At 43.3% G+C, this 24,868-nt stretch overlaps 2 protein-coding genes across 4 annotated transcripts in view; one reads left to right on the top strand and one right to left on the bottom strand.

Annotated features, from left to right (window-relative positions):
• Window positions 1–24,868, bottom strand: part of Sh3d19 (SH3 domain containing 19) — a 163,887-nt gene that overhangs the window by 126,792 nt on the left and 12,227 nt on the right. The gene's annotated exons all lie outside the window — the stretch shown is intronic.
• On the top strand, window positions 3,889–13,259 carry Prss48 (serine protease 48). 2 transcript variants are annotated; one of them, XM_031374241.1, is made up of 6 exons: window positions 3,889–4,063; window positions 6,301–6,345; window positions 6,708–6,870; window positions 8,770–9,029; window positions 9,727–9,893; window positions 12,794–13,259. In XM_031374241.1, exons 1-6 carry the CDS (start codon window positions 3,970–3,972, stop codon window positions 13,049–13,051), a joined length of 987 nt encoding a protein of 328 aa, XP_031230101.1. In that variant the 5' UTR covers window positions 3,889–3,969; the 3' UTR covers window positions 13,052–13,259. The 2 variants fall into 2 exon arrangements, with proteins under 2 accessions (XP_031230101.1, XP_031230102.1); XM_031374242.1 differs by lacking the exon at window positions 3,889–4,063 and adding an exon at window positions 4,690–4,783.

Here is a 24,868-nt window from a genome sequence, read left to right as displayed (position 1 = left end):
ACATTATAGGTATACAAATCCCTACAAGAAGGCAAGCAGTATGTGTGTGTGTGTGTGTGTGTGTGTATGTGTGTATATATGTATAGTTCTATGACTTACTATACTGAAACTAAAGCTTGACTAAAATTTTCTTGTCTAAGTTCAAGAACTAAGATCAGATTGGGCCCTTTAAATTTGTGTTTTTATTATTATTATTATTATTATTATTATTATTATTATTATTATTGGTGGTGGTGATGGTGGTAATACCGTATACTGAGTGTACGTGTGTGTGTGTGTGTGTGTGTGTGTGTGTGTGTGTGTGTGTGTGTGCGTGTCTGTATGCCTATGCAGGGACACATGCACCACAGCAACTTCCTGAAGGACAACTTTTGGGAGTCAGCCCTGTCCTTTACTGTAGGTTCCAGGGATCAAACTTGTGTTGACAGGATTTCATGGCAAGCTTTTCACCATGGAAGCCATCTTGCCAGCCTCACATTGGATCTTCCAGTAAAGGTCACAGGTTTGACTGCTGAAGGCACCAAAAATGGCCAATGCCAATGTCTGCTATTCTTTAGGGGATTGTTTTATATGGGACTTGCTCAATTTCCTATACAAAATTGATTTAACGGACTGAATTAGTTAAGAGACAGAAAGACAGATAAGAAGTTATACAACATGCAAGTTCATTTAGCTTCTAGTTTATCTTCAGGATACCCCATGATAAAAATTAATTCCTAAAGAGCAAGGCAGTGGTCGCGCACACCTTTAATCCCAGCATCTGGGAGGCAGAGACAAGCGGATCTCTGAGTTTGAGGCCAGCCTGATCTATAGAACAAGTTCCAGGACAGCCAGTGCTGCACAGAGAAACCCTGCTGCAAAAAACCAAAAATAATAACGATGACCATGACGATGACCTAATAAAATTCCTAATGTGGCATCCTTACTCTATATAACAGGGTTCTCAACAACCTGATGACTTTGACCCCAGGGCCATTTGAGAATGTCTGGAGACACATCCCAACTGATAGTAGGTAACAACGCCCATCTGGCAGCCTAGGAATGCTCCTTAGGATCTGACAATTAACAAGGCAGCTTCCCCACAACCAAGAATCACCTGATCCCTACGGTCACCAGGGCCAAGGTGGAGACATCCTAGCCTACAGCATCCACTGGCACAGAACCAGGCTGTCACCAAGGTAATCTTTGCTGAGAATGAAACCATACACAGCAGGTGCCATTTATCAGGTTCCTGTAATGGGTGAAACCCAAGCTCAGTGCTAGCACTGTACTAATACACTTAATTCTTAGGAAAATCTGACAATGTATTATTTATTCCCATTTTGCAAAGATAAGGGGGCAGTAACCTGTCCACAGCCCCACAACAAAGTTCTCAATACTCCCTCCACATTGGCACGTCCCAGACCAACAGCTTTCCTGTACAGTACAAGCGATTGAAAAGCACCTTAACGGCAAGGCCTGGGGACAGAGAATCCAACACTGGAGACAGAAGCAGCAGCAGAGAGCTCTGAGAAAATCCGTGTGGTGGGCATAAGATGGACACTCACTACCCACAATGCCTTGCTGCTCCCTTGGTTTAGAACAATCAAGGAAACAGTAAAAGGGTAGGCTCAGCGTGATGCGTGATTCTTGATTGGTGGACTGAAACTAAAATGTCTATAGAGGCAAAGTAAAATCACTAAAGCTTTCAACCACAAAGGGGCAATGCATAATCAATGTTCCATTTATCAGGGAGCAGGGACTGGAGACATCAGTGGTTAAGAACACTGAGTGCTCTTCCAGGGGTCCTGAGTTCAGTTCCCAGCAACCACATGGTGGCTCACATTTATAAAGGATCTTTTTAATCATCAGTTGATTCCTGTCACAGCCCAGCAGGAGACTGGAGAAAGGCAGGCCACTGGATAAAGGTGATTTGTTCAAGGCCACTGTGCAAAACAACAGTCCTATGAACTAAAAGCCACTGGAGCATTCTCCAAAATGACAAAAAGAATTTAGCTCAGATTTACAAAGGACTCATGGGTTCCTGATTCTCTCTTTGAAAATATATATTTCCTTATATAACCCAAGGTCATTGTCACACCTACCAGGATTAACGTCACCCATCCAATACCCTGCTCTATCAAATTTCCTTCCGTAGAGAAAAAGGACTTATTAGAGCTGATTTGTTAAGTCCAGATCCAAACAGGGATAACACACTTACACCCCTCTTTAAAGTGAATTATCACCCAGAGCAGTGTCTCTCTCTTGTTTCCTCTCTTGGGGGTGACTTACTACAAAAAACCAGGTTGGCGGCTTTAGAAAATGCCCCCCATTCTGACTGCCTATTTACTTCCTTGTGTTGTCATTTGAATGTTACTTTCATCCCCAGTATTTTTGGCAAATGGAAGTAGTTTTAGAGCTCAGGTCTCTTTCTCTGACAAGAATGCTGCACAGGTGGTACTGTGTGCTTCATATTCTGGACATCAAGAGGCCCACATCTGCCTTGTCCCACTTTTTAGCCATGCCACAGTTGATCAAAGGGCTCAAACCAGCCTCAGATCTGCACCCACTCTTCAACTACGGCTTCCTTCCAGCTACTCGGAACCACTCTCCTAATCAATTTTCAGGATGGGTAAGTAGTGACTTTCTAATTTTTTAAAGTTTTTACTAGTCCAAACACATTTATTAGGCAGATTCTGCCTCTCAGGGGCTGGGCCTAATTGGTTTCTATGAGCTATAATTTGTATGAGAGAAGCAGGACAATTCTTTTTTTCCCCCTCCAATTTTCAGAATAAGAAGCTGGTGCCCTCGTTACATCCCATAGAGTTTGCTTCCAACAAAACTGATACAGACAGAAGTATCAAAATACATTTTTATAAAACATTTTAGCAACAGAGAAATCTGTGAGCAACAACCTAACTAAATTATCAAAGAAGTCAGTTAGAACTTTACATCTGTCCAGTGACAGCAGAAGCCTAGAATCTGAGATAATCATGGGACCCAACAGTGTCTGCGCCAACCTTTACTCCTGACAAATCAAAGACCCATCCAGAGCCCAAGGCAGAAGTGACCTGTTCTCCAGTCAGAGGCAAATGTCAAAGGAAGATCTATCTGACTTCTCTCTTCTCTTCTCTCTCTCTCTCTCTCTCTCTCTCTCTCTCTCTCTCTCTCTCTCTCTCTCTCTCTCTCTCTTGCAGTGGTTGGGGTAGAATCCAGGGCCCTTCATATGTGAAGTAAACACTCTACTATGCAGCTAGTCCCAGCTCCCTGACATTTTTAAAAGCCACATTCATGGTTAAAATTGTCTATGAACATCAGAAATTATTTGAAATAAACACAAAGGTGGTTGTGATTAATACAAGTGGTTTTTTTTCTTTAGAAAAAAATTAAGATGAAAATCAGGAAGCCACAAATTATAAGATGATAAAATCATAGCAATTGGTACAAAGCCAGGGTGAATGTGTAAAGCTCAAAGACAGAGGACATAAAGAATCCAGGGAAGCCTACAGGAAGCTGGTGAGGAAACAGTGAAGATGGCATCTTATCTGGCAGATACAACTGAAGACAAGTGATCTGGAAAACCTGGGGAAAATGTCGTGGAGCAGTCAGTAAACGAGTATACGGAGACATTTTTTTTTTCAAATATTAATTAAACATGTCTTTAAAATGTAGTTATTTAAATAAAGAAGTAGGTTGGTCAGGGTGGTACAGATCTAAAAAGCTAACTCTTGGGAAAATCACATTTTGGGACTTTGTCTCTCTCTCTCTTTCTCTCTCTCTCTCTCTCTCTCTCTCACACACACACACACACACACACACACACACACACACGCACACACGCACACGCGCACACGCACACATGCACGCACATGGCGCATGCATGGGAGAAGTCAGGCTGAGGGCAACTGCACTAAAAAAACTGCTGGCCTACTCTGACACATTTCCATATCCCCTCCCGAGGAATACGTACTTCAAAGATAATCCACAGCCATGAGAACCTATATCCCGGGAAGAACAGATCATCTGCACCAAATAAAGCCTCTTAGGAATTTAAGTCGAATACAAGAAAGCTCTTGGTCAGGAGGTATGGATTGTAGTTGAGCCATTTTAATGTAAGAATGCCAGGAATCTGCGTGGAGACACTCAACAATCCTGCTTATAAGCTCTCAAGCTACCACAAACCCACGTCCTCCCAGTACGGGTCTTCAAGGGCTGCCCTAGGTTAACTCCAGGCATCCTTGTCACACTCCTCTCCTGCCTTTTCACACACACCCCAGGTGTTAACCCCGAGACCACACTACAATAAGTAGTTCCACACACAGAACACTGTCATATAGTTTATTTTCCTGAAAACCTGATTTGTAAAAACAAACGGATTTAACTCAAGACAGTGGGTTAATTTCCTCTTTCCCATTTCCTATTTTTTGACTAATCTCGAATCCTGTCCACCTTCCAGCTTCATGCTATGGACAGACAAGACCTTAATTCTTCCCAATACCCGCTATCCCCACCCTTTACAAAACAAAACGAAACAACAAAAAAACTCCACATTGGCTCCCCCAAGACAGTAGGGGGCGCTGCACAGACCCGCAGCTGCTCTGCTTAAATCCCTTGCAGTCTGGCCCAGGTGAAGGGGAAAACGCTGAGAGCGCCTTCTAGCGTTAGAAGCGGGTTCTGCCCCTTCCGCGGTTACTTCTCCGGAGCCTTCCGCCAGGAGCCAGAGTCCCGGAAGCAGGAAGTGCTGCACCTCAGGACCGAAGCATGGGCCCAGCTGGCCTCAAGGTTCTGCTGCTGCTCTCGCTGGGTGAGCCCCAGGGGCAGAGCCAAGAGGGGAGAAGAGAAAAGGGTTTTGCCTCAAGAAGGCATCATATGATCCCAGATGGGAGTTACTTGTGAGTGGCATCATCCAAGAAACTCCAGCGAGGTTACTGCATACATGCCACTGTTATAATGTTCGTGGTTCGATAAAGCAGCAGACAAAACTAAGGCCCTTACTTTTCATGGGACTTATAATCAGCAGTGCGCGTATTGATAATGTGAATTATAAAGCGTAATAAATGGGTAGTAATGTTATGAAAGGAAAAGAGCACCTAAAGTTCAGGGACAATACAGGCCTGTAATCCCAACATTCAGAAGAGCTGGGGCAAGGAGAGCCTATGTTTGAGGCCAGACTGGGCTACATTTGGGAATTCTAGGGCTGACCTAGCCTACATAACACAAAAGAACAAAAAGAGTTAACAGTGTAAAGTGGCCTCTCCAAGAGGAATAATTTGAGCAGATACTTGAAAGAAACTGGGTAGTGGCTCAGTTGGTGAAGCACGTGACTAATGCGTGCCAGCCCCAGCAGCACAAGGGGTCTCCCAGGTACCGTTCCAGGGGCTCACCTGGCTGGGGGAACAAGAGGGAATGAGGAAAGGACAGACACACAGAAAAGCTGGGGTTGGGTGACAGACGCTGCAGCAGCTCAGAAGCCCAGCGTGTTTATTATATACAGGTTAATAAAAAGGTGGGCTTATTACATACCCATAAACAAAGAGGCAGGGTGTACGGTATAAAGCTGGATTGAGGAGGCAGGTTTAGCTAATCTACTTGTCTTTGTTGGAGAGCATTCTTCAGGCCATAAACATGGTGGGAGAGAGCTACAGTGGACATTTTCTGCCCATACTATCAACATCCACATATGAGCCCGAGGAAGGTTTGTCATCCCTCTGAGCCTTACCCGGAGAGGTGAGGGGCTCTGCCATTTTCCTACAGGTCTGAGGCTACTTGATACGTGCCCATGTCAAAAAATATACCCGTGCTCGGGCTATTTCCGCTCCCCACAGCGGAAGACTTCATGGAAATGAGCAAGTTAGATAAGACCCAGGCCCAGGAAAACTCCACTTCAGGCAGAGGAAACTAGAGGCGCCTCTGGCATAATGAGTAACTTGTTCAGTTAATTCTCTGGCCCACAGTTGATTAAAACAAGGGCATGCTATTGTTACCAAAGGGGTAAGCGGTAGCACAAAAGATACATACGTTTTGTCAAATGACAATTCAGTTAAAGAAAACAACATAAACATAAAGAGCCTATACTTCTCAAAAGCATCTCCGAACACCACTGTATCACTTGATGCCCTGACGATGACCTTGAATCACCATGTAAAAGGGTAAACTCCAGTTGCCACAGGCAGGAAGGTAGATAAATACCAAGAGTCCTGCTCACTGGCAGATAATTGTCCATGTTAGCCTTACTACCAATCTGGAAAGCTTTGTGGTCAGTGAGTTTAATATAAGATGTTTTCTCATGTATTAATGAATGATATGGTGTGTTTTCTGTAGGAGTTTACCAGGGCTCTTTTACCAAAAAGAAAAACTTGCAATCAGGTGAGTAGTCCTCATGCTGGCTTAGGACTGCTGGGTCTGAAACTGAATTGGAGGCTAGAGGCATGGCTTGGTGGTTAGTATCACTGGCTGCTCTTCCAGAGGTCCTGAGTTCAATTCCCAGCCCCCTATGGTGGCTCACAACTGTCTATAACTGTAGTTCCATGGGATGCCCTCTTCGGGTGTACAGACAGAAAATACAGATAAGGTATCTAAATAAAGAGTCTTTTAGAAAATGGAATTGGGAAGGGTCGGGGGTCTTAGGGAGGGCTCACATCCTAGAGAAGGATGAGATAGGAATTTGGGGACTATACGAAAATGGAGGAACATCAGACTGCACAGTTCCCCTGCTCTTCTTTGTCTAGTGTGTGGACGACCTGTATACTCTGGACGCATTGTGGGTGGCCAAAGTGCTGTTTTGGGGCGCTGGCCCTGGCAGGTCAGCCTACGTTTTGACTACACCCACTCTTGTGGAGGTTCCCTCATCAGTGACCACTGGGTGCTGACCGCAGCACACTGCATAAAAAAGTGAGTTGTAGCTGGGAGCTAACACTCAGAGGCTTCTGGGAAATGTTTGGATGGTGTCATGGGAACCAGGAGACCAATGGCAGCATTCAGATCTGTGGGGCAGCAGGGAGCCCTACATCACCTTGGAGTGAATGGAACGGGCAAGACAGTTCCTTTCCTTTGTGTCAGCTTGCTTCTGAAGTACAGGTCAGGGGTTTGTCTTGAGCTTTTGGGGCTCACAAACATAATCTGAGCTTTCTCAGAGACACTGTGTGAAAACAAGTTGCCGTGTGGTGAGCACCACATGAAACTGATTCCTCACAAAGACTCCGACTCAAATAAGTGAGCTGGAAACAGACTCAGTCAAGCCTGGGATGAGTGCAAACCCACTCCGATTGGAGCGGCTTGAGAGACCGTGAGATGGAGACAATAGTTAGGTCACCTTTAACCCCTGACTCGAAGAATCTGAGACACAAGTATTTTTTCATTTGTACCACAAAACATTGTAGCAAATAATTGTGCGACAACAGTTAATTAATATGCACAGAGGTCAAAATAACAGGCTTTTATTAACAACCATGAAAACTCAGGAAAATGGTGTAGCGACTTCAAAATGCTGAGGGAGAGTTTCTTCCCAGGCCAGAATTGTATAGTCTACCCATATCCCCATATACTATGAATCAATAGGATATAAACACAGACATTTACAAATATACAAATTCATAAAAATGTTACCACCCACACATATGGGCAGGGAGGAACAGGAAAACACAGATCAAGACGGAATAGTAGGCTTCAACACAAGAGAGTTCTCAAGAAGATCATAAATACTATAAATGTAAGACCAAAAGGATAGCAGCTGGAGTAGACCAGAACAAGAGGGCCAAGGGTCACCAATGGGGTGGGGTTGGGTGGAGTGGAGTGGGGGCTCACAGACTGCCTGACAGGCCTGGTCATACTGAGGAGTCTGTATTTCTAGCAGAGAGTTTGGAGGTAAAAATGATGGATTTGAGATGGGCGTTTAGAACAGAAGGAGGCTACGTTATTAAGTTCAGGAAAAGCAAAGGGTTTGGTGAGAAACAGAGTCACAAGATCCAATGTAACCTGTAGTGCACGAAATTATGAGAAAACATCGGTCTAACCGCATTGGTTAGGAAGAGGCGTGACAACCAATCAGGGAGAGGCTTGTCTCAGTCCCTTTCTATTGCTGTAATAAAGACCATGACCCAAATCGACCCAGCGAGGAAAGGTTGGTTTCAGCTTACAGGTGTAGTCCACCATGAAGTAAAGGCAGAAGAGGAACTCAAAGCATCAACTGAAGCAGAGACGACGGAGGAACCCTGCCTAATGCCTTGCTCTCCATTCTTAAAGCACTGAAACCTTAGGGGTGGCATACCCCGGAGTGGGCTGGGCTCTCCCATATCAGTCATCAATCAAGAAAACGCCCTACAGACTTACTTGCCTCCAGACCAGTCTGATAGAGGCATTTTCTCAGTTGAGGTTTCTCTTCCCAGCTGTGTCAAGCTGACAAAAAAAAAAAAAAAAAAAAAAAAAAAAACAAAAACAAAAAACTAGTAAAACAAGGCTTGTCAGTGAGATGTATAAGGAAGCTCAGGGTTCACTTTCTAATTGGGAACTCAAGACCGAAAGTGTGTATGTGTGTGTCTGTGTGTCTATGGAAGGGTTGAGAGAAGAGGGAGAATATGTAGGGCAAATTCTGGCCACCAGCATATAAGAGGAGACCAGAGAAAAGCCAGGGCAGGGCAGAGAGAAGAAAAGGACGCAGACTAACCTTAGCTCAATATTAACTGAGTGATGGTTGAACTTTGTGTTGAGTCTTTGGGGTTCAGATAGGCGGCTTGTTCTGATGCATGGTAGGCCAACACTCCACTTTGATTTTCCTCTATCTTTTCCTCCTAGGACCTGGTTCAATTTTCTGTACAGTGTGTGGCTTGGATCCATCGATAGAGAGTACTCAAGCACAGGCAAAGAATACTACGTGTCCAGAATTGTCATCCCTGACAAATACCGCCATACCGATGGAGACATCGCCCTGTTGAAGCTGTCTTCTCGGGTCACCTTCACGTCTGTTATTCTGCCCATCTGCTTGCCCAATATCTCAAAGCAGCTGACAGCTCCAGCTTCTTGCTGGGTGACTGGATGGGGACAAAATCGGGAAGGTACAGGAGAGATGGGGAGAGACAGGGCCTTGTATAGCTCAGGCTAGCCTTAAACCTACTCAGTGGCCAAAGCTGGCCTTGAACTCATGCCTCTCGAATCTCACCTTCCTGGAACTTGAGTGTCTACACCAGGCTCTAGCTAATATTATTCAACTGGATCGAATCAACCTATTTGATTGTCTTCAGATGGGATATCTCTTGGCACTTACACATTTATTGACTCCTGAGTCTTGCCTAGATCCTGCTTATAACTGACAGAGCAAATGCTAACAATTTAAACACATAATTATCTCTCCTTCAGAGACTATGAAACAGGACTTAATGTTTGGAGAGCCAAACTTTGCTTGGGTTGGTGTATGTATGTTAATTTGTTGACAAAATGTATGTCAATACTTTTCCAGGTGAAGTAGAGATGGGGCAGGAGTTTATCAGGAAGCAGAAAAATGAGGAAGAGCAATTTCAGAATAATTTAGATTACCTTACCTACATTTTGCTTAACCAGAAGTTACCTGAATATTCTTTATTTAGAATACTGGCACAAGTGAAAACCCTCAAACAGAAAGAATCCACATCTATTATCCTTTAACCACTTCAGATCTTCCCATGAGCAAGTATGGCTGGAAGGTGGCGGATTCTGACTGTTGCCCTGGCCACTGTCCAGGTTGTTAAAATCTTTTGTTCCCGTCTTCCTCTGCAGGTCGGTACCCATCTACTCTACAAGAAATTGAAGTGCCTGTCATTTCCAGTGAGGCATGTGAACAACTGTACAACCCAATTGGCATCTTCCTCCCGGATCTGGAGCGGGTCATCAAAGAAGACATGCTGTGTGCGGGTGAGAGCCAGGCGAGGAAGGATAGCTGCAAGGTTAGTGTTTGCTCTGGAGGCGTTCCACACACCTTCCTTCCACACAATGTGGATATGTAGTTAGCAATAAATCACAACCTAAGAAATGATACTTCTGACAATAATTCTTGAGTTATGCTGGACAAATCAACTGACCTATATCAATATTTAATTTATTTGTTTTATTTTTAGGATGACAGCTACATTATTCTCCCCTTTCATTTCTACCCTCCAAACCCTCTATATACCGATTCCTGATCTCTTTCAAATTCATAGCCTCCATTTTCATTTCATTGTTGTTATGCACATTTATCCACAATATATATGTATATATGTATATATACACACATATATATGTATATATATAAACATAAATATAACGTCCTCCATCTATATAACATTACTTGCATGTATATTTTCAGGGCTGACCATTTGGTATTGGACAACCAATTGGTGTGTTCTTCCTGAGGCAGATCCTATCTCCCACTCGCAGCCTTCCTTAGACACCTGTAGTTCTCTGTGTAGAATTGAGACCTCATGGGCTTTCCCCCATCCACTCTGGCATCTCTGTCGTCTTTGCTCAGCTAACATTTATGCAGTCATGTTGGTGAGATCTGATGGGTGCAGCTTCTGACAATACTGAGACACAGTCTCACAGCAAAGTCCCCACTCCTCTGGCTTTCACAGTCCTCTGCCCCCTCTTCCATAATGTCCCCTAGGCCTTAGGTATGGGAGTTGTATTATAGACATATCCCTTGGGACTAGACTCCATGACACTGTATTTTGAGTAGTTGTGTGTATTCTGTAATGTTGATTGATGTCAATTTAACTCCTTCAAACATAAAACTACTATCTAAGCCAGTGGTTTTCAACCTCCCAAGTACTGTGACCCTGCAATACAGTTCCTCATGTTGTGCTGATCCCCAACCATAAAATTTTTTGTGTTGCTACTTCATAACTGTAATTTTGCTACTGTTATAAATCAAAATGTAAATGTCTGAAGTGCAGGATATCTGATGTGTGAACCCTGAGAAAGGGTCATTTGACATTCCCCCATCCTGAGCAAAGGGATTATGACCTACAGGTTGAGAACTGCCGATATAGACCAATGTAGCCATTTGTTACATTTTTTAAAACCTGTAATTTTTCATAAATATACTAAAGTAAACACACAATTGCCTACTTTTTACTTTTCTTAAGAAAAAGTATATGATGAACTATCATTATTTCAGGGCTGACCATTTGGTATTGGACAACCAATTGGTGTGCTCTTCCCTGGGTCGCCTGGCATCCATGAGGCCTTGGGTTTGAATCCCAGCATCATAAAACCAACCAAACAACCCAGCCACTGCTTGAATCCTCATTCCATGCAGTACATGCTGTACTGGTCTGCTCGAATCCAGGCAACTGCCCCGACCCCCTTTCTCTTCTTTCTAGCATTTCTCCCTTTGATTTCTAATTATTGTGGTAGCTCTGAGCTCTGTCTCTTGATCTCAAGCCAGCAAGACTGCGAGTTTCTATTTAAGTCCTTGCTACCAGATATGCTAAGGATGGGCCTGTTTTAGAGAAAACCACTTAAAGACAAAGTACTATTTTTTTTTCCTGAGGATTAACCCGTTTCTGTCTGCTTTTGACCTCTCTCTACTGCCTTCCTAGAACTGGCTTTTCTATGTCATCCTCAGCTGAGTTGCTGTGAGATAAGCATCAAAGAGCAGAACACACTCTGAGTGTACACAGAACACTTTCCAAAACAGAACAGCTGTATAAGCTGAGCCTCAGGATGTCCGGGACTGAAATCATAAGCAAAGTAGGGTCTCTAACAACAACAGAATAAAATTAGAAACAAGTAACATAAAAGTATGGACAATTCAGCCCTGTGGAAGTTATTAACATATTCCTAAATAAACAATGAGCCAAAAAAAGAAATCACAACAAAAATTAGGAAACAGTCTGCTAGAGATAAAGACCTATCTTATGGTTGGCGTTATCACAGTGGTTAGAGAGAAACTCGCAGCTGTAACGTCAGTTCTGTAAACAAGAATATCTCACGTGAAGAACCTGGTCCCCACCCCCATTAAGACACTGGGAAAGGAGCCTGGCCATGCAAGGCAGTGGCACAGACCTGCCCAGTCTCAGTCTGCCTGCAAGGCCCTGGGCTCAGCCTGAGTACTGAAGAGAGAAGGGGCAAGGAAGGGAGCAGAGAGAAAGACAGCCGGCTGCTAATGAGAGGGAGAGAGGGCGAGAGCACAGGACTGGGAGTGTGGGGAGCAAACTAGACCTGGAAAGAGAACAAAGAAAATGAGAGATGTATTACTGAAGCAGAGAAAAGAAAGACAATATAAAAAACAGCAGGCACACCGAGAAAGTAATAAGCTGATATTAAAACTCATATGGAAATTCACATGGCCATAAACAGTCTTTAAAAAAAGGAAGAACAAAGTTGGAAGACTCACACTTTCTGATTCCAAAGTGTTCTACAAAGCGACAGTAATCAAAACAGAGTGGACAGTCATAAGACCAGCAGGCAAAGTGAGCTGTGAACAAAATTATATAATAAAGCCATTACGAAACAAAGAAACAAGACAGGAGACAAACTCCTAATGGCTATTATTATCACTCCACAAAAGAAATGAGCACTTAGAAAAAAGAGTGTAACATACTACACTGAGTAAGTCTTGCTTTGTAGTGAAAACCTTAACAAGAAACATCACATTAATTTTGCTTTGCTTTTTCATGGTATATCAGATAAACATTTAGAAATGGCTAATGTGTATTTTTCAAACTCTATGATCCCAGAACTTGAGAATTCCACAGCTGAGGGTCCAGGTCCAGTTCTGAAGACCTCTCTGTCACCTCTGACTGGCCCTCCTCTCCCCATAGGGCTTCTCACTGCTCAGCTCAGACCTTTCTGTCTCCCTTAGGGCGATTCTGGAGGGCCCCTGTCGTGTTACATGGATGGTGTCTGGACACAGATGGGTGTGGTAAGCTGGGGTTTGGAGTGTGGTAAGGATCTTCCAGGAGTCTACACCAACGTGACCTACTACCAAAAGTGGATCAGTACCATTATCTCAAGAGCTCCGGGCTTGGGTGGTGGCTGCACTCACATGGCTTTTTGTTCCCTACTGTATTACTTTCTCTGGCTCTCCTGGGATCCTCCCGAGCCTTTGGCCCTAGCATAATACCAAGACAATCTAAGAGCTGATGTTTCTGGGGAACTCATGGGATGGGGTGTACGGAAATAAAGCCTTAGCAGAGAATTCAGGAGACAGTTGCTGGGATTCCTGGATGACTAGCTTTATGTATTCGATTTCACGGTTCTTGGTTTTCTTGTGTTTTAGTAGTTGGAATGCAAACAGCTGATAAATAAAGGCTACCATTTCTGTGCAAGGTTTTGGGGGTTTTGTTGTTGCTGTTGTTCCAGAATAATGTGTCTGATGAGGGAGGAAGGATGCTTCCTATGAGTAAATATTTGTGAATATGAGTTAAATAATAAAAAAAAATCAAGATGGTATAAGGGAGGGTCCTCAGGGAACTCCATAAAGGGTCTATTTTGAACCTTAGCAGCCTTGTGGGCTTACCTGTTCTATATGTTTTGCCTCATCTATCATTTTTTTTCTTCCCTTGATAATCTTTTTCTATCTCTGAATTTGTAACAAGGAGTTCATGGAAGTACCTTAGCTCTTATAAAATTCTAGTCTTTGATTTACTAATAAAAATATTGTTAAGTGTGACAACACAGCCCCCAGAAAGTAGAGGACACCAAGTCTGAGGCCAGCCTGTGCTACATACTTAGTTTGAGGCCAGCCCAGGCTACAAAGCAAGACCCTGTCTAAAAAAATGCAAATCAAGCTGGGCGGTGGTGGCGCACACTTTAATCCCAGCACTTGGGAGGCAGAGGCAGGCGGATTTCTGAGTTGGAGGCCAGCCTGGTCTACAGAGTGAGTTCCAGGACAGCCAGGACTACACAGAAAAACCCTGTCTCAAAAAAACAAAAAAACAAACAAACAAAAAAGCAAATCAATCAACTAAACAGATTGATGCAATGAGCTGGGGCCTGAGGTCTTGGGTATAAATGATTCTAACCTACAGAGGTCCCAGTGTCTGGTTTATAATAAAAAACTTTAAATGTCCAGACCCAGGAAAAGACCTCCATGCTTGGACTGCATAGTCCTGCATGGACCACGGTCATTATGTTTCTCCTTGATTTTCTGGTGTAATTTCTTTTTTCTTTTTCTTTTTCTTTTTTTTTTTTTTTTTTGGTTTTTCGAGACAGGGTTTCTCTGTGTAGCCCTGGCTGTCCTGGATCTCACTCTGTAGACCAGGCTGGCCTCCAACTCAGAAATCCACCTGCCTCTGCCTCCCAAGTGCTGGGATTAAAGGCGTGCGCCACCACCGCCCGGCGGTGTAATTTCATTTATACACCTTTGAGTCATCCTTTCTTTCTTATTTGATTTGTTTATTGCCATCTGTGCCTTTTATGGTAAATCAACTTCCAAAACCAACCTTGTTGGTATTTATTTAAGCACATTAAGTAGGAAGTGAGTATAAAGCTGGCCGTGGCACACTCTTACAATCCCAGCTCTCACCTTGACTTCCGTTCTCGAGCAACCCTTCTCTAAAGCTCTCGGTGCCTCTCCCGACCACAACGAATCTTTTCATTTTTTTAAATTTTTATGTATTTTATATATGTGAGTACACTGTTGCTGTCTTCAGACACACCAGAAGAGGGCATCAGATCCCATTACAGGTGGTTGTGAGCCACCATGTGGTTGCTGGGATTTGAACTCAGGACCTCTGGAAGAGCAGTCAGTGCTCTTAAATGCTGAACCATCTCTCCAGCCCAACAACAAATCTTTATAATAAATGTTTGCACAGCATGGTGGAACCTTCCTTCAGAGAACTCGACACAGCAATAACCTAGCATTGCTTTATGTAGCTGTATAATTATTGTATCTGTCTTATCAAGATGTAAGGTCTATGAGAGTGAAGATTTTTGGTTTTGTCTACTACTGTATCCCAATAGTGCTAACAATCTGAATGAAAGAAAGAAGGAAAAACACCAAACTTATTTTTGTCTTTCCCAAATACCCTGTGAGGACTCGGGTACTCTATTTACTGAGACAACTCGGACTCTGATGTAAGTCTAAGGCTCAGAATCCCTGGTGTTAATGAAGTAAAAGGATGAAGGGAGAAATGGTGTTCCTCCTGCCCAAACAGAGTGGAGGAGAGACCAACCAGGTGAGCGGAAAGCTTTCCAGACAAGAACAGAAGCTAAGGTAGCTCTGGAGGATACAGCCAAGAGAAAGGACGGAAACAGAGGAGGAAAGGCAGACTACCACCAAGGACTAGGGTGAAATAAAAAGTACAGGTGTAGCCGGGCGGTGGTGGCGCATGCCTTTAATCCCAGCACTTGAGAGGCAGAGGCAGGCGGATTTCTGAGTTGGAGGCTAGCCTGGTCTACAGAGTGAGTTCCAGGACAGCCAGGGCTACACAGAGAAACACTGTCTTGAAAAACCAAAAAAAAAAAAAAAAAAAAAAAAAAAAAAAAAAAAAAAACCCAGGAAGCGCCTGCCCGACAGCACGGCATCAGGCAACATTCTTCTCATGAACCAAGAACCAAAGCCTAACCCTTTGACAGGTGCAAGGTCCAAGTGCAAAGGCAGCTATCAAAGGATCTGCCACATGAGGGATGGCGGGGATGGGAGCCTGACTGGACAGAGGCCAGGCGCCTTGCCTAAGAGATACACACCCAGTCCTGGATGACGCAGCAGATCCTTCCCCTGGGGAAGTCTGAAATGAGGCACACCATGAAACAGGCACATACACAGCAGGCCCTGCAATACACTAAACCTGCCTTCAAGGAGTTTACAGCCTAGAGAGGGAGTGACAATATCAAGTGCAAAAGAAACAAACTAAAGCCGTGTACAAGAAACTCTGATGGAGAAAAATAAAACCAAAGAGGCAGCAGGTAAGAGACAGGATTCCACCTGACACGGGTTGTTTTCCTTCTCCTGTTTCTCATCTGCCCCGTCCTTACAGCAAGAGCCCATCTACACTGGTGATCTGAGAAAGCCACAGTTTGCTTTTTACACTGAATGAAAACCCAGCATTAAGATACCCAGCAGGCTCTCCGGCCTGTTTCCACCTCATGGCCTTATTGTGTCTGCCCTCCATACCTAAAATACCCTTCCTTTGTACATCTCAATGCACTTATTTCTGTCTACTGCTCAGAAAGGGAAGCAAAGAATACCAACAAAATACATTAAAAGCACCATAGGAAATGGTTTTTAAAATTAGGGCTTAAGGTGTGGCTCGGTGGTAGAACATTTGCCATAATAGTCAAAGCTCTGGGTCCTACCTCCAACACCAGGAGAGAAAAATTAACAGGCAAGGGGTAAATTGCATAGCACATGAGTTATCTCTCATTAAGGAGAGAACAGGGAAGTTTATCTTCTGCTTAACTTAAATATCGACTTCTCTATGATATATTTGGGGCCCGCTAAAGATCTAAACAATACTTGTGATTGCATTTCAAAACAAGACTCAAAGTAATTATATACATTTTCTGTTTCAGTTGCTAAAACAGAAAATGGAAAGTATAACCCAAAGTGTGGGATATGGAACTTGTTAATACATTACTGGAGGGGAAAAAAAATCAATAGACATTTGTATTCACAAAACTGAAATGTCAAGCAGTTACTGGCAACTAATGTAGTCAGCGCCATCTCACCGACACAGTGAAGGAGGACATAAACAAGGGTATCTTTATTCTCTGCCTTGGGAGGGCTCAACACAGCACTTCTGATTTAAAATCAATTTTAATTTGCAGAATATGTTACTTCTTGGGGTGTCTCATTTTCAGATGTTCTACCTCTCATTTTCAGACGTCTTGAGAAATTTTAATTAAGGTAGGATTTTAACAAATAAAAATTGCTGAAAATATCTAGTCAACATTTTTCCCTAAAAGTGAGAGGGGGCGAGTGTATAGATCGTGATATCCAGATTTTTTTTTTTCCTTTGTTACCAAGTGTGTCAAGAAATGACCTGGTTTCTCCTCAATCTCATTAAGCCATAGAGTTGACCTCTCTCCTGTGGGGACATCACAGAATAGGACTGGAAGCCTGCACACTGCTTCTGTTTATGTGGTACTCTACTTTTCCAGATGCCTTGTTTCGTCCATGCTATTGCAATCTCTCCAACAACTCTGACAAAATGAACTTTATTTACATAATAGAAATGACCCATCTGCAACTTCTTAAAACATACCTCTTCTTCAGGAAGGGGAGGGGATGCTCAGCTAATCAGAGCTCAATTTCATTCTCTATCTCCAATGATGGAGAGGAAATACTCAATCAGATGAAAAAAAAAAAAGAAAGAAAGACTAAAATCTTTAATGAGGATCCTAATTGTCTTTCAAGATAATTAATTATCTTTAACTGACCTGAAGTCTCTCCCGTGTCTTCTCTGATCTAAGAGTTCACTTCCATCTCCATATGGCTGAAGGGAAGTAACTGAGGTATAATCCAGTGGCACAACGTATGCCACTTGTGGCACTTAGCCCACACGGTATTGCACTGTAATTAACCCAGAACACCCAAGAGTGAAAGGAAGGGGCAGGGAGCTAGCCTGGGGAATCCAGAATGCTTAAGACACCCATCTGCACTTAGTGAAACTAATGAAGAGGATAAAACTGGATACAACTGGGTGGTGGCAACATGACAACATCTGCTCAGCTTTGGATGTGATCTAGAAATGAGTGGTGTAGGATGGGGAGACAGGAAGATGGGAAAGAGAGAAGAGAAATTAAGAACGACGGGGCTCACAGGTCACTGGTCTCATGGTGATTGTGCCATTAAATGAAATGAGGAAGGAGGAAAGGGAAGAATGGATGTATTGTGCTATCAAACTAGGCAATGGGATGAATAACGCCTCCTGCAAGGATGCCAATGTCCTAATCGCCATGGTCTGTAAGTATGTCTTCATACATAGTTAAAGGGGCTTGCGCATAAGATCAGGCATACAAAGTGAATACATTATCTTGGATTATATAGGTAACCCTAAGTAAGGACAGGGCTTATTGACATGGTTAAGGCAGGAGAATCACAGAGATGCTCATAAGACATGGTGACCCAAAAGATGTAGTGGTGATGCAAAAGAACTAGAGAAGCAAAGATGTTATTCTGGAGATGACGCAAGGGACCATGAGCCGAGGAATATACTTGGCTCCTAAAAGCTAAAAGCTAAAACCTTGGCGTTGTGCAACTAATCCTGGCATTGTGGAGGCAGAGGCAGGAGGTTTTCTGTGACTTCCAGGCCAGCCTGGTCTACATGGTGTTAGATTTAGGCCAGCCAGGGCTACATGGTGAGAGACCCTATCTCTAAATAAATAAAAAGTAAAGACATGCTCTATCTGTGCAGCCTACAGATGAAATACAACCCTGCCAGACATCTTTAGAGTGCAGTGAGAGTGATTTTACACTTTGATTCTCCAGAACTATATAGACTCTTATTTCAGCTTGTTTTTAAGCCTTTAACTTGCAAATTGTTACAAAAGCAATAAGAAACTAATGCAGGTTTGTTCAGATCAAAAAACCTTTCAGTTATGCATGTATGTGCTATAGTTCAAGCAGAGGAGCAGGGACAGAGAAATGATAAAGATTCTGTTCAACCTTCACAGTGCCAACACAGTATAAAAAAATGCACATTCACACACTTTTCTTGTAATTTTCAAAATATTCCAGAACCCTATGAGCACAGAACCCCCAGCAATGATGGCAAAGGAGCCTCCTCTGTACGGGAGAGAGTCAGGAGCATAGAGTAAATGCAAAAAAAGAACCATTTTCCTGAACTTTGGCTATAGAAAGAAAATCAAACACCACTGATGGGACTAACATGGAAGGTTCAAACCCTCTGTGGCCCCACTGACCCTCCTGGTCGCCCACGGCACCCTCACTGTGTACCAGGCACCCTCACCGTTGACCACAGTACCCTCGCCGTCACCCTCTGAGCTGGCTTAAGGACTTGGCTGTTGTGCCATGACTTCTTTTGAAATGTTGAAACAAACAGTGCTTATTTTTTAAAGCTAAGGTGTTTTTAAAATTAGCCTGACCAGATATCTGTGATGCAACAACTAAAAAACTTCCCAGGTGATTAATGTTACTAAAATTCTTTATCAATTAATAGTCAAGGTAAAGAGCAAGGTAAAAATGACAGCAGTTATCAATGAGCTTTTGTGTCACTGAGTTTGGAATAATAAAAATACTTTGGCCTTGGGAAATTAAAAACTGGTGGAACATCGTCAAAGCCAACTATTTGGATTTTAGGAGAAATATCCTATCTCTCTTGGAGTTCAGTGAAGTTATTTTTAATTTGGAGAGGGCTGACATGAAAGACCACAAACATGGAAAGTAAATGTACTCCTGTTTCTGAGACTTTCAAATTGGTGCCATACAAGGGAAAAAGAGGTTAACCATTGGAAGAGCCTAGGCCAGTAGCCAAGTAGTTCTGAGTACACCTGATCTAAATCATTGATATTGTCACTTTAAACTTCTATGAACACACTCCATTCTTACTGAGTTTTGAGTAAGCTGGTTATGAAAACTAGTATACTCCAAAAGCTCACCGGGGCCATTTTCTAGTTATTTCTTAATCACAGGGAGTTTGTGGACAGCATTGCACAAAAGGTTCCAAAACAGTTTCTGCCAATGGTTTCAATCTCATCAAACAAGCGTTATGGGGAAGCACTGCTGCTTCCTCTGACCATCACTGTTTCCCCTTAGTGGATGGATTACCCATGATTCACAGGGTCTACTAGGCCATTAATACAATGTTAGCCAAAGAAATGTAAAGCTGAAGCCTGCAAGCGCTAAGCAGAGGCTTTAATAAACACTGGCACTTGGGTTTCTGTCCATTGTTCTTACCCAGTTAGGGGTTGCTTCTTTAGCCAGGATGGATCCCAGAAGAGCGGCAGGGTGAGCCTGTGCCTCCAGTTGAAAACCATGGCAACTGTTAAAGCTTGTTGTAACCACTCCACTAGTGACAAATTATGTCAGGTTCGGGTGGCTAACAAATAATAGTGTATAATGTATGGTATTTCAGGTTTCAGTTGAATTTTCCTAGTAATTTACTAAGAAGGGGCTGATGGAGATACTGGCCTAGATATCCAAATCCAGAACCAAGAATTTTAAGCCTGAAAGGAAACCTAGGAAATCTGATAAACAGGAATCAGCAAACTTTTCCTCTAACAGGCAAGCTCAGCAAGTATTTCAAGCCATAGATAATATGTAAATGAATGTGTGTGGCTGTATACCAATAAAACTTTATAACAGTCATAAACTTGGGGCCCAGGTCCATATCCTTCCTATTTGTCAATGGAGATTCTGAGACAGAGATGCATGGTCATACAGTTGGTATTTCAGTTTCCTTTATTTAGGTTTTTGTGTGTATGTGTGTGTGTGTGTGTGTGTGTGTGTATGGGTATTCTGTCTGCATGTCTAACTGTGCACTATGTGTGTGCAGAGCCCTTGGAGTCCATAAGAGGGCGCTGGATCCCCATAAACTGGAGTTACAGATGGCCTATAGTTGCCATGCAGGTGCTGAGAATTGAACCCAGGTCCTCTGGAAGAACAGTCAATGCTCTTTGCTGAACAAATCTCTCTTGCCCTTTAATTTTCTTTCTGTTACTGTATAAAACACTGACCAAAACCAATTTAGGGGCAGAAAGGATTTATTTGGCTTACACTTCCAGGTCCCAGTCCATCATTGAGGGAAATCATGGGAAGAGCTTAAAGTAGAAACCATGGCAGAAGGCTGGGTAGCTCACTGGCTAGCTCACTGACAATGGCACTTCGTGCAGGAGTCCCTCTTCCCAGATCAAGTAAGGCAATCTAGACATGCCTCAGCAAGTTGGCAACATAGCAACAGATAAATTGATACTCTTTACTATACCCTGCACTTGAATCTAGGCTTTGTCACATTGATTGACAGTTAATGCTAACTAGGACAGCTGGCCAGGAGGAGGTTGAAAATTTAGTTTAGTTTAGATGTGCTTTTACTTTTTGAGACAGGGTCTCTCAATGTAATCCTGTCTGTCCTAGAACTCACTTTGTAGACCATGCTGACCTCAAACTCACAGTTATTCTCCCCCCTGCCCCCGCCTCTACCTCTATTCTCATTGAAGATGTGCGCTCCACTACTCCCACTGAGGGTGAGCTAGTCCTCAGGAGTTCTGTTAGGTCACAAGAAAAAGATAAAATACATATAAAAAATAAAGCAGGAGACACTTGGGATGTTTCACTATGTTAGGCAGGCAACAGTGACTATAAATGAGGATTTGATTTTTCAAGCGATTATGGCATTTGTGGAAACAAGTGAATAGGGGAAGCCCAAACTCATGAACAAATGATGAATTAGGCAGCGTCTTGAAAAACGAGCTTCAGAGGAAACACAATTACATGCTCCCTTCCGACGATCATCTGCACGACAGTTTATCAATCACTTCTTTTATCAATAGGACAGCATTTGTTATTGCTTTTACAGTAACTCATCTCAGGGGAAAATAGCATTTTAAAATAATATGAACATGGATATGGACGCAGCCATAAGTTGCTTCTCTTCGTTGTTTCTGTGCTGAAGACAAACTCGGGCTGTGGCAGCTGAGCTCCAGCTCTGCCACCGACCTCCTCACCCTTCGTGCTTTAAACTTACTTTCCTTTCTTTAACTTTCAAAAATAGTAAGCACTCACTGGCGAAACTCAAAACAGTACAGCAATATAAAGTAGAACACTCCAGGCTCTCTTCTATTCCACTGTCCCGGTGTTAAGCATACATTTCTTTTTAACATTATTAATGACTGTTGTATCTGAGCAATGCAGTAAAGTTACTTTTTCTAGTCACTTTGACAAAGAAGAAGATGGAGTTCCCCTGCCCAGATATTCATAAGAAATCCTGTTTTAAAACCCAACAAATAATAATGATGATGATGATGATGATAATGAAAATGATAATAAAATAAAAGCCAGGGTATAGGGGCTTTGTCTGTGATCTTAGAGAAGGAAGGAGTCCAGAGAGTCTGTATAACGGATGGGTGGGTGCTCAGCTAAGGAATGCCCCCTTTAAAAATGTCTTTCTTTTAATTTCTCCATGTGTGTGTGTATGTTGTCTGCATGTATGTCTGTGCAGCACACCCATGTCTAGTGCCTGCAAAAGCCAGAGAATGATGTTGGATCCCCTGGGACTAGAGTTACAGATGGTTGTGAGCCACCATGTGGATGCTGGAATCCAGCCCAGGTCTTCTGAAAGAGTAGCCACTTAACCACTGAGCTGTCTCTACAGCCCCCAAGACTTATCTATCTATCTATCTATCTATCTATCTATCTATCTATCTATCTATCTATATCTATCTATTATTTATTTATTTTGTGACCATGGGGCTGTCATACCAAGACATTCATGTGAATGTCAGTGTACAAACATGGTCAGGCTTGGTGTCTGTCACCTTTACTCAATGAACCATTTTGCCCTCCTCGAAAGTCCTTTCTGTAAATACTTTATATAGACTTATTTTATTACTTTAGGTTATGTGTATACCTTTCTGCAGTGCTCTCAGAGGACAAATGTGTCAGATCCAGTGGAGCTGGAGTTACAGGTGGTTATAAGCTGTCCTGTGGATGCTGGGAAATGCATCTGGGTCCTCTGGAAGAGCAACAAGTACCCCTAAACCACAAACTCATCTCTCCAGCCCATTCTTTCTTCTTTTAAACTGTCGCTATGTTGAGAACTACTGGACTCAAGCAATTCTTTCATCCCACCTTCCCACTACCCTGGGTGCAGGCCATACTGCAGGCATCCTCAGAAATCCTCTAAGGTTCACCCTCTTACCCTACTTCCTACACAAACCTCTTCTTACAGTTTGGTGGGGAGCTGGGGAGCTTGAAGCTTTTGCAATCACTGTTTGGGTTCGTAAGGTGGGTGGGTTTGTTTTGTTTTGTTTTGTTTTTTTATTTCTGTGTGTTCTGTGTGTTTGTTTTTGAGACCTAGCCCAGGTTGGCCTCATACTCTGCAATCCTCCTGCCTCAGCCTCCTCAGTACTGAGATTATAACCCTGTCACACCATGCCAAACTTAGCTACAGACACTTCTAATGGCACTATCTTTCTAGTATCTCCCTCTTTACTTCATGACTATCCTTCTTCATAGCTAAACATGCAAATGTAATTTGAACTTTAAAATTTTTAGACATTAATTTGATAAGACACAATGGCTGTGCCCTCCTATACAAGCAGAGCCTCTGCCTCCAAGAAGTTGTGGCAGATGTACAACCCACCCTCCTGTGTAGGGAGCTCACCCCCCATCTCACCTCCACCCCCACCCAGCGCACCTCAGCAGAGCCTCTCTGTGGTGACAGTCAAGTACATCCATCCCCAAGAATGGCTGCTGGGAAGGTGCTGGAAACTGGACTTGATATCCATATATTACTACACACAAGCCAACAGCAGGAAGTCAGTGCAGGCTCTGATGCCCTTTGGACTCACATAAGACAGGAAAGCATAAAGTTCCAGCTCCTTAGATAAATAGGTTCCCCTCAGTGGGGCAGGTCATGAGCAGAAGAGGGTTCCCAACTCTGCGTACATAGGATTCAGGTTAGAATAAAATAATACAAGTAAATATAATACAGTAAATCAAGTCAGGGTTTAAAACTAAAGAACGTAGACACACACATACACGCAGGCACACACATATACACATGCACACACACACACACACACACACACACACACCTATAATCCTAAGCATGGGGCAGGTGGAGGCTAGAGGCCTCCAAGCTTGAGGCCTACGAGTCTAGAGCCAGTTTGGGCTACATATCAAGACACTGTCTGAAAAGCAAGGGCTGAGGCTATAGCTCAGTAGAGAAAACCTGCTAACATATAAGGCACCTGACTCGGGTATATGTGCATTGCTTCCTAGTGGAGTTTAATACATCCCAAAATTGAGAGCCACTGCCCCACAGGATAGACAGGGAGGGCCTGGCCCTCCGATTTGTTCCAGGGACAGTCACCAGCAGGACCACCTGAGGCTTGTTCGAAATGCTGAGTTCCACTGCAGAGCACAGAGAGAGGAGCCTGTAGATAGTTCCAGCTCATCAGGAGGCTAATATAGCAAGAGGATCCCTTGAGCCTAGGAGTTCAAAACCAGCCTGGAAAACACAGTAAGATCCCTGTCACAGAGGGAGAGAAGATGGGAGGAAGAACAAGGAAGGGCAGAGGAAAAGGAAAGGAAACATGCATAATCTTAAAACCTATGAAGCCAGGGGTGGTGGCACATGCCTTTAATCCCAGCACTTGGAAGGCAGAGGCAGGCGAATTTCTGAGTTCAAGGCCAGCCTTGTCTACAGAGTGAGTTCCAGGATAGCCAGAGCAATACAGAGAAAAACCCTGTCTCGGGGAAAAAAAAAAAAAAAAAACCTATGAAACCAGGACCTGCATTCTAGGGTCCCAAGTCAATCTGCGGACATAATGGAGACTACCTGCTGCTACAGAAATATGGAAAATATGCCACACTATGAAGTATTTATACAATAAAAAAAGGAAATAGTGCTCTTACTCCTGCTTCTTTCCCTTGCCTCATTGTTCCCCGCCTCTCCCCATCCCCTCCCCCCCCAACATGGTCATGGCCAGCCCCTACTTCTCTACTCTCTCCCCCTCTCTGCCTTTCTCTGCCTCTACTACCCTCTTAACTCCCCTCCCCATGCCCTAAATAAACTCTATTCTATACTAAAAAGAAAAAAAAAAAAGAAATAGTACAAGGTAGAAGATAAAATCATGCTTGTGATATTAAGGCATTTCATATAAAGGATCCTATTAAGTCAAACAGAAGCCATGCCTTTAGTCTCAGCACTCAGGAGGCAGAGGTGGGTGGATCTCTGTGAGTTCGAGGCCAGCCTAGACCACAGATCAAGTTCCAGGATAGGCAGGGCAGCACAGAGAAACCTGTCTCAAA

Source organism: Mastomys coucha, unplaced genomic scaffold (assembly GCF_008632895.1).
Source record: "Mastomys coucha isolate ucsf_1 unplaced genomic scaffold, UCSF_Mcou_1 pScaffold16, whole genome shotgun sequence".
In the NCBI taxonomy this organism is placed as follows: domain Eukaryota; kingdom Metazoa; phylum Chordata; class Mammalia; order Rodentia; family Muridae; genus Mastomys; species Mastomys coucha.
This window is presented reverse-complemented; position numbering and strand designations above follow the sequence as displayed.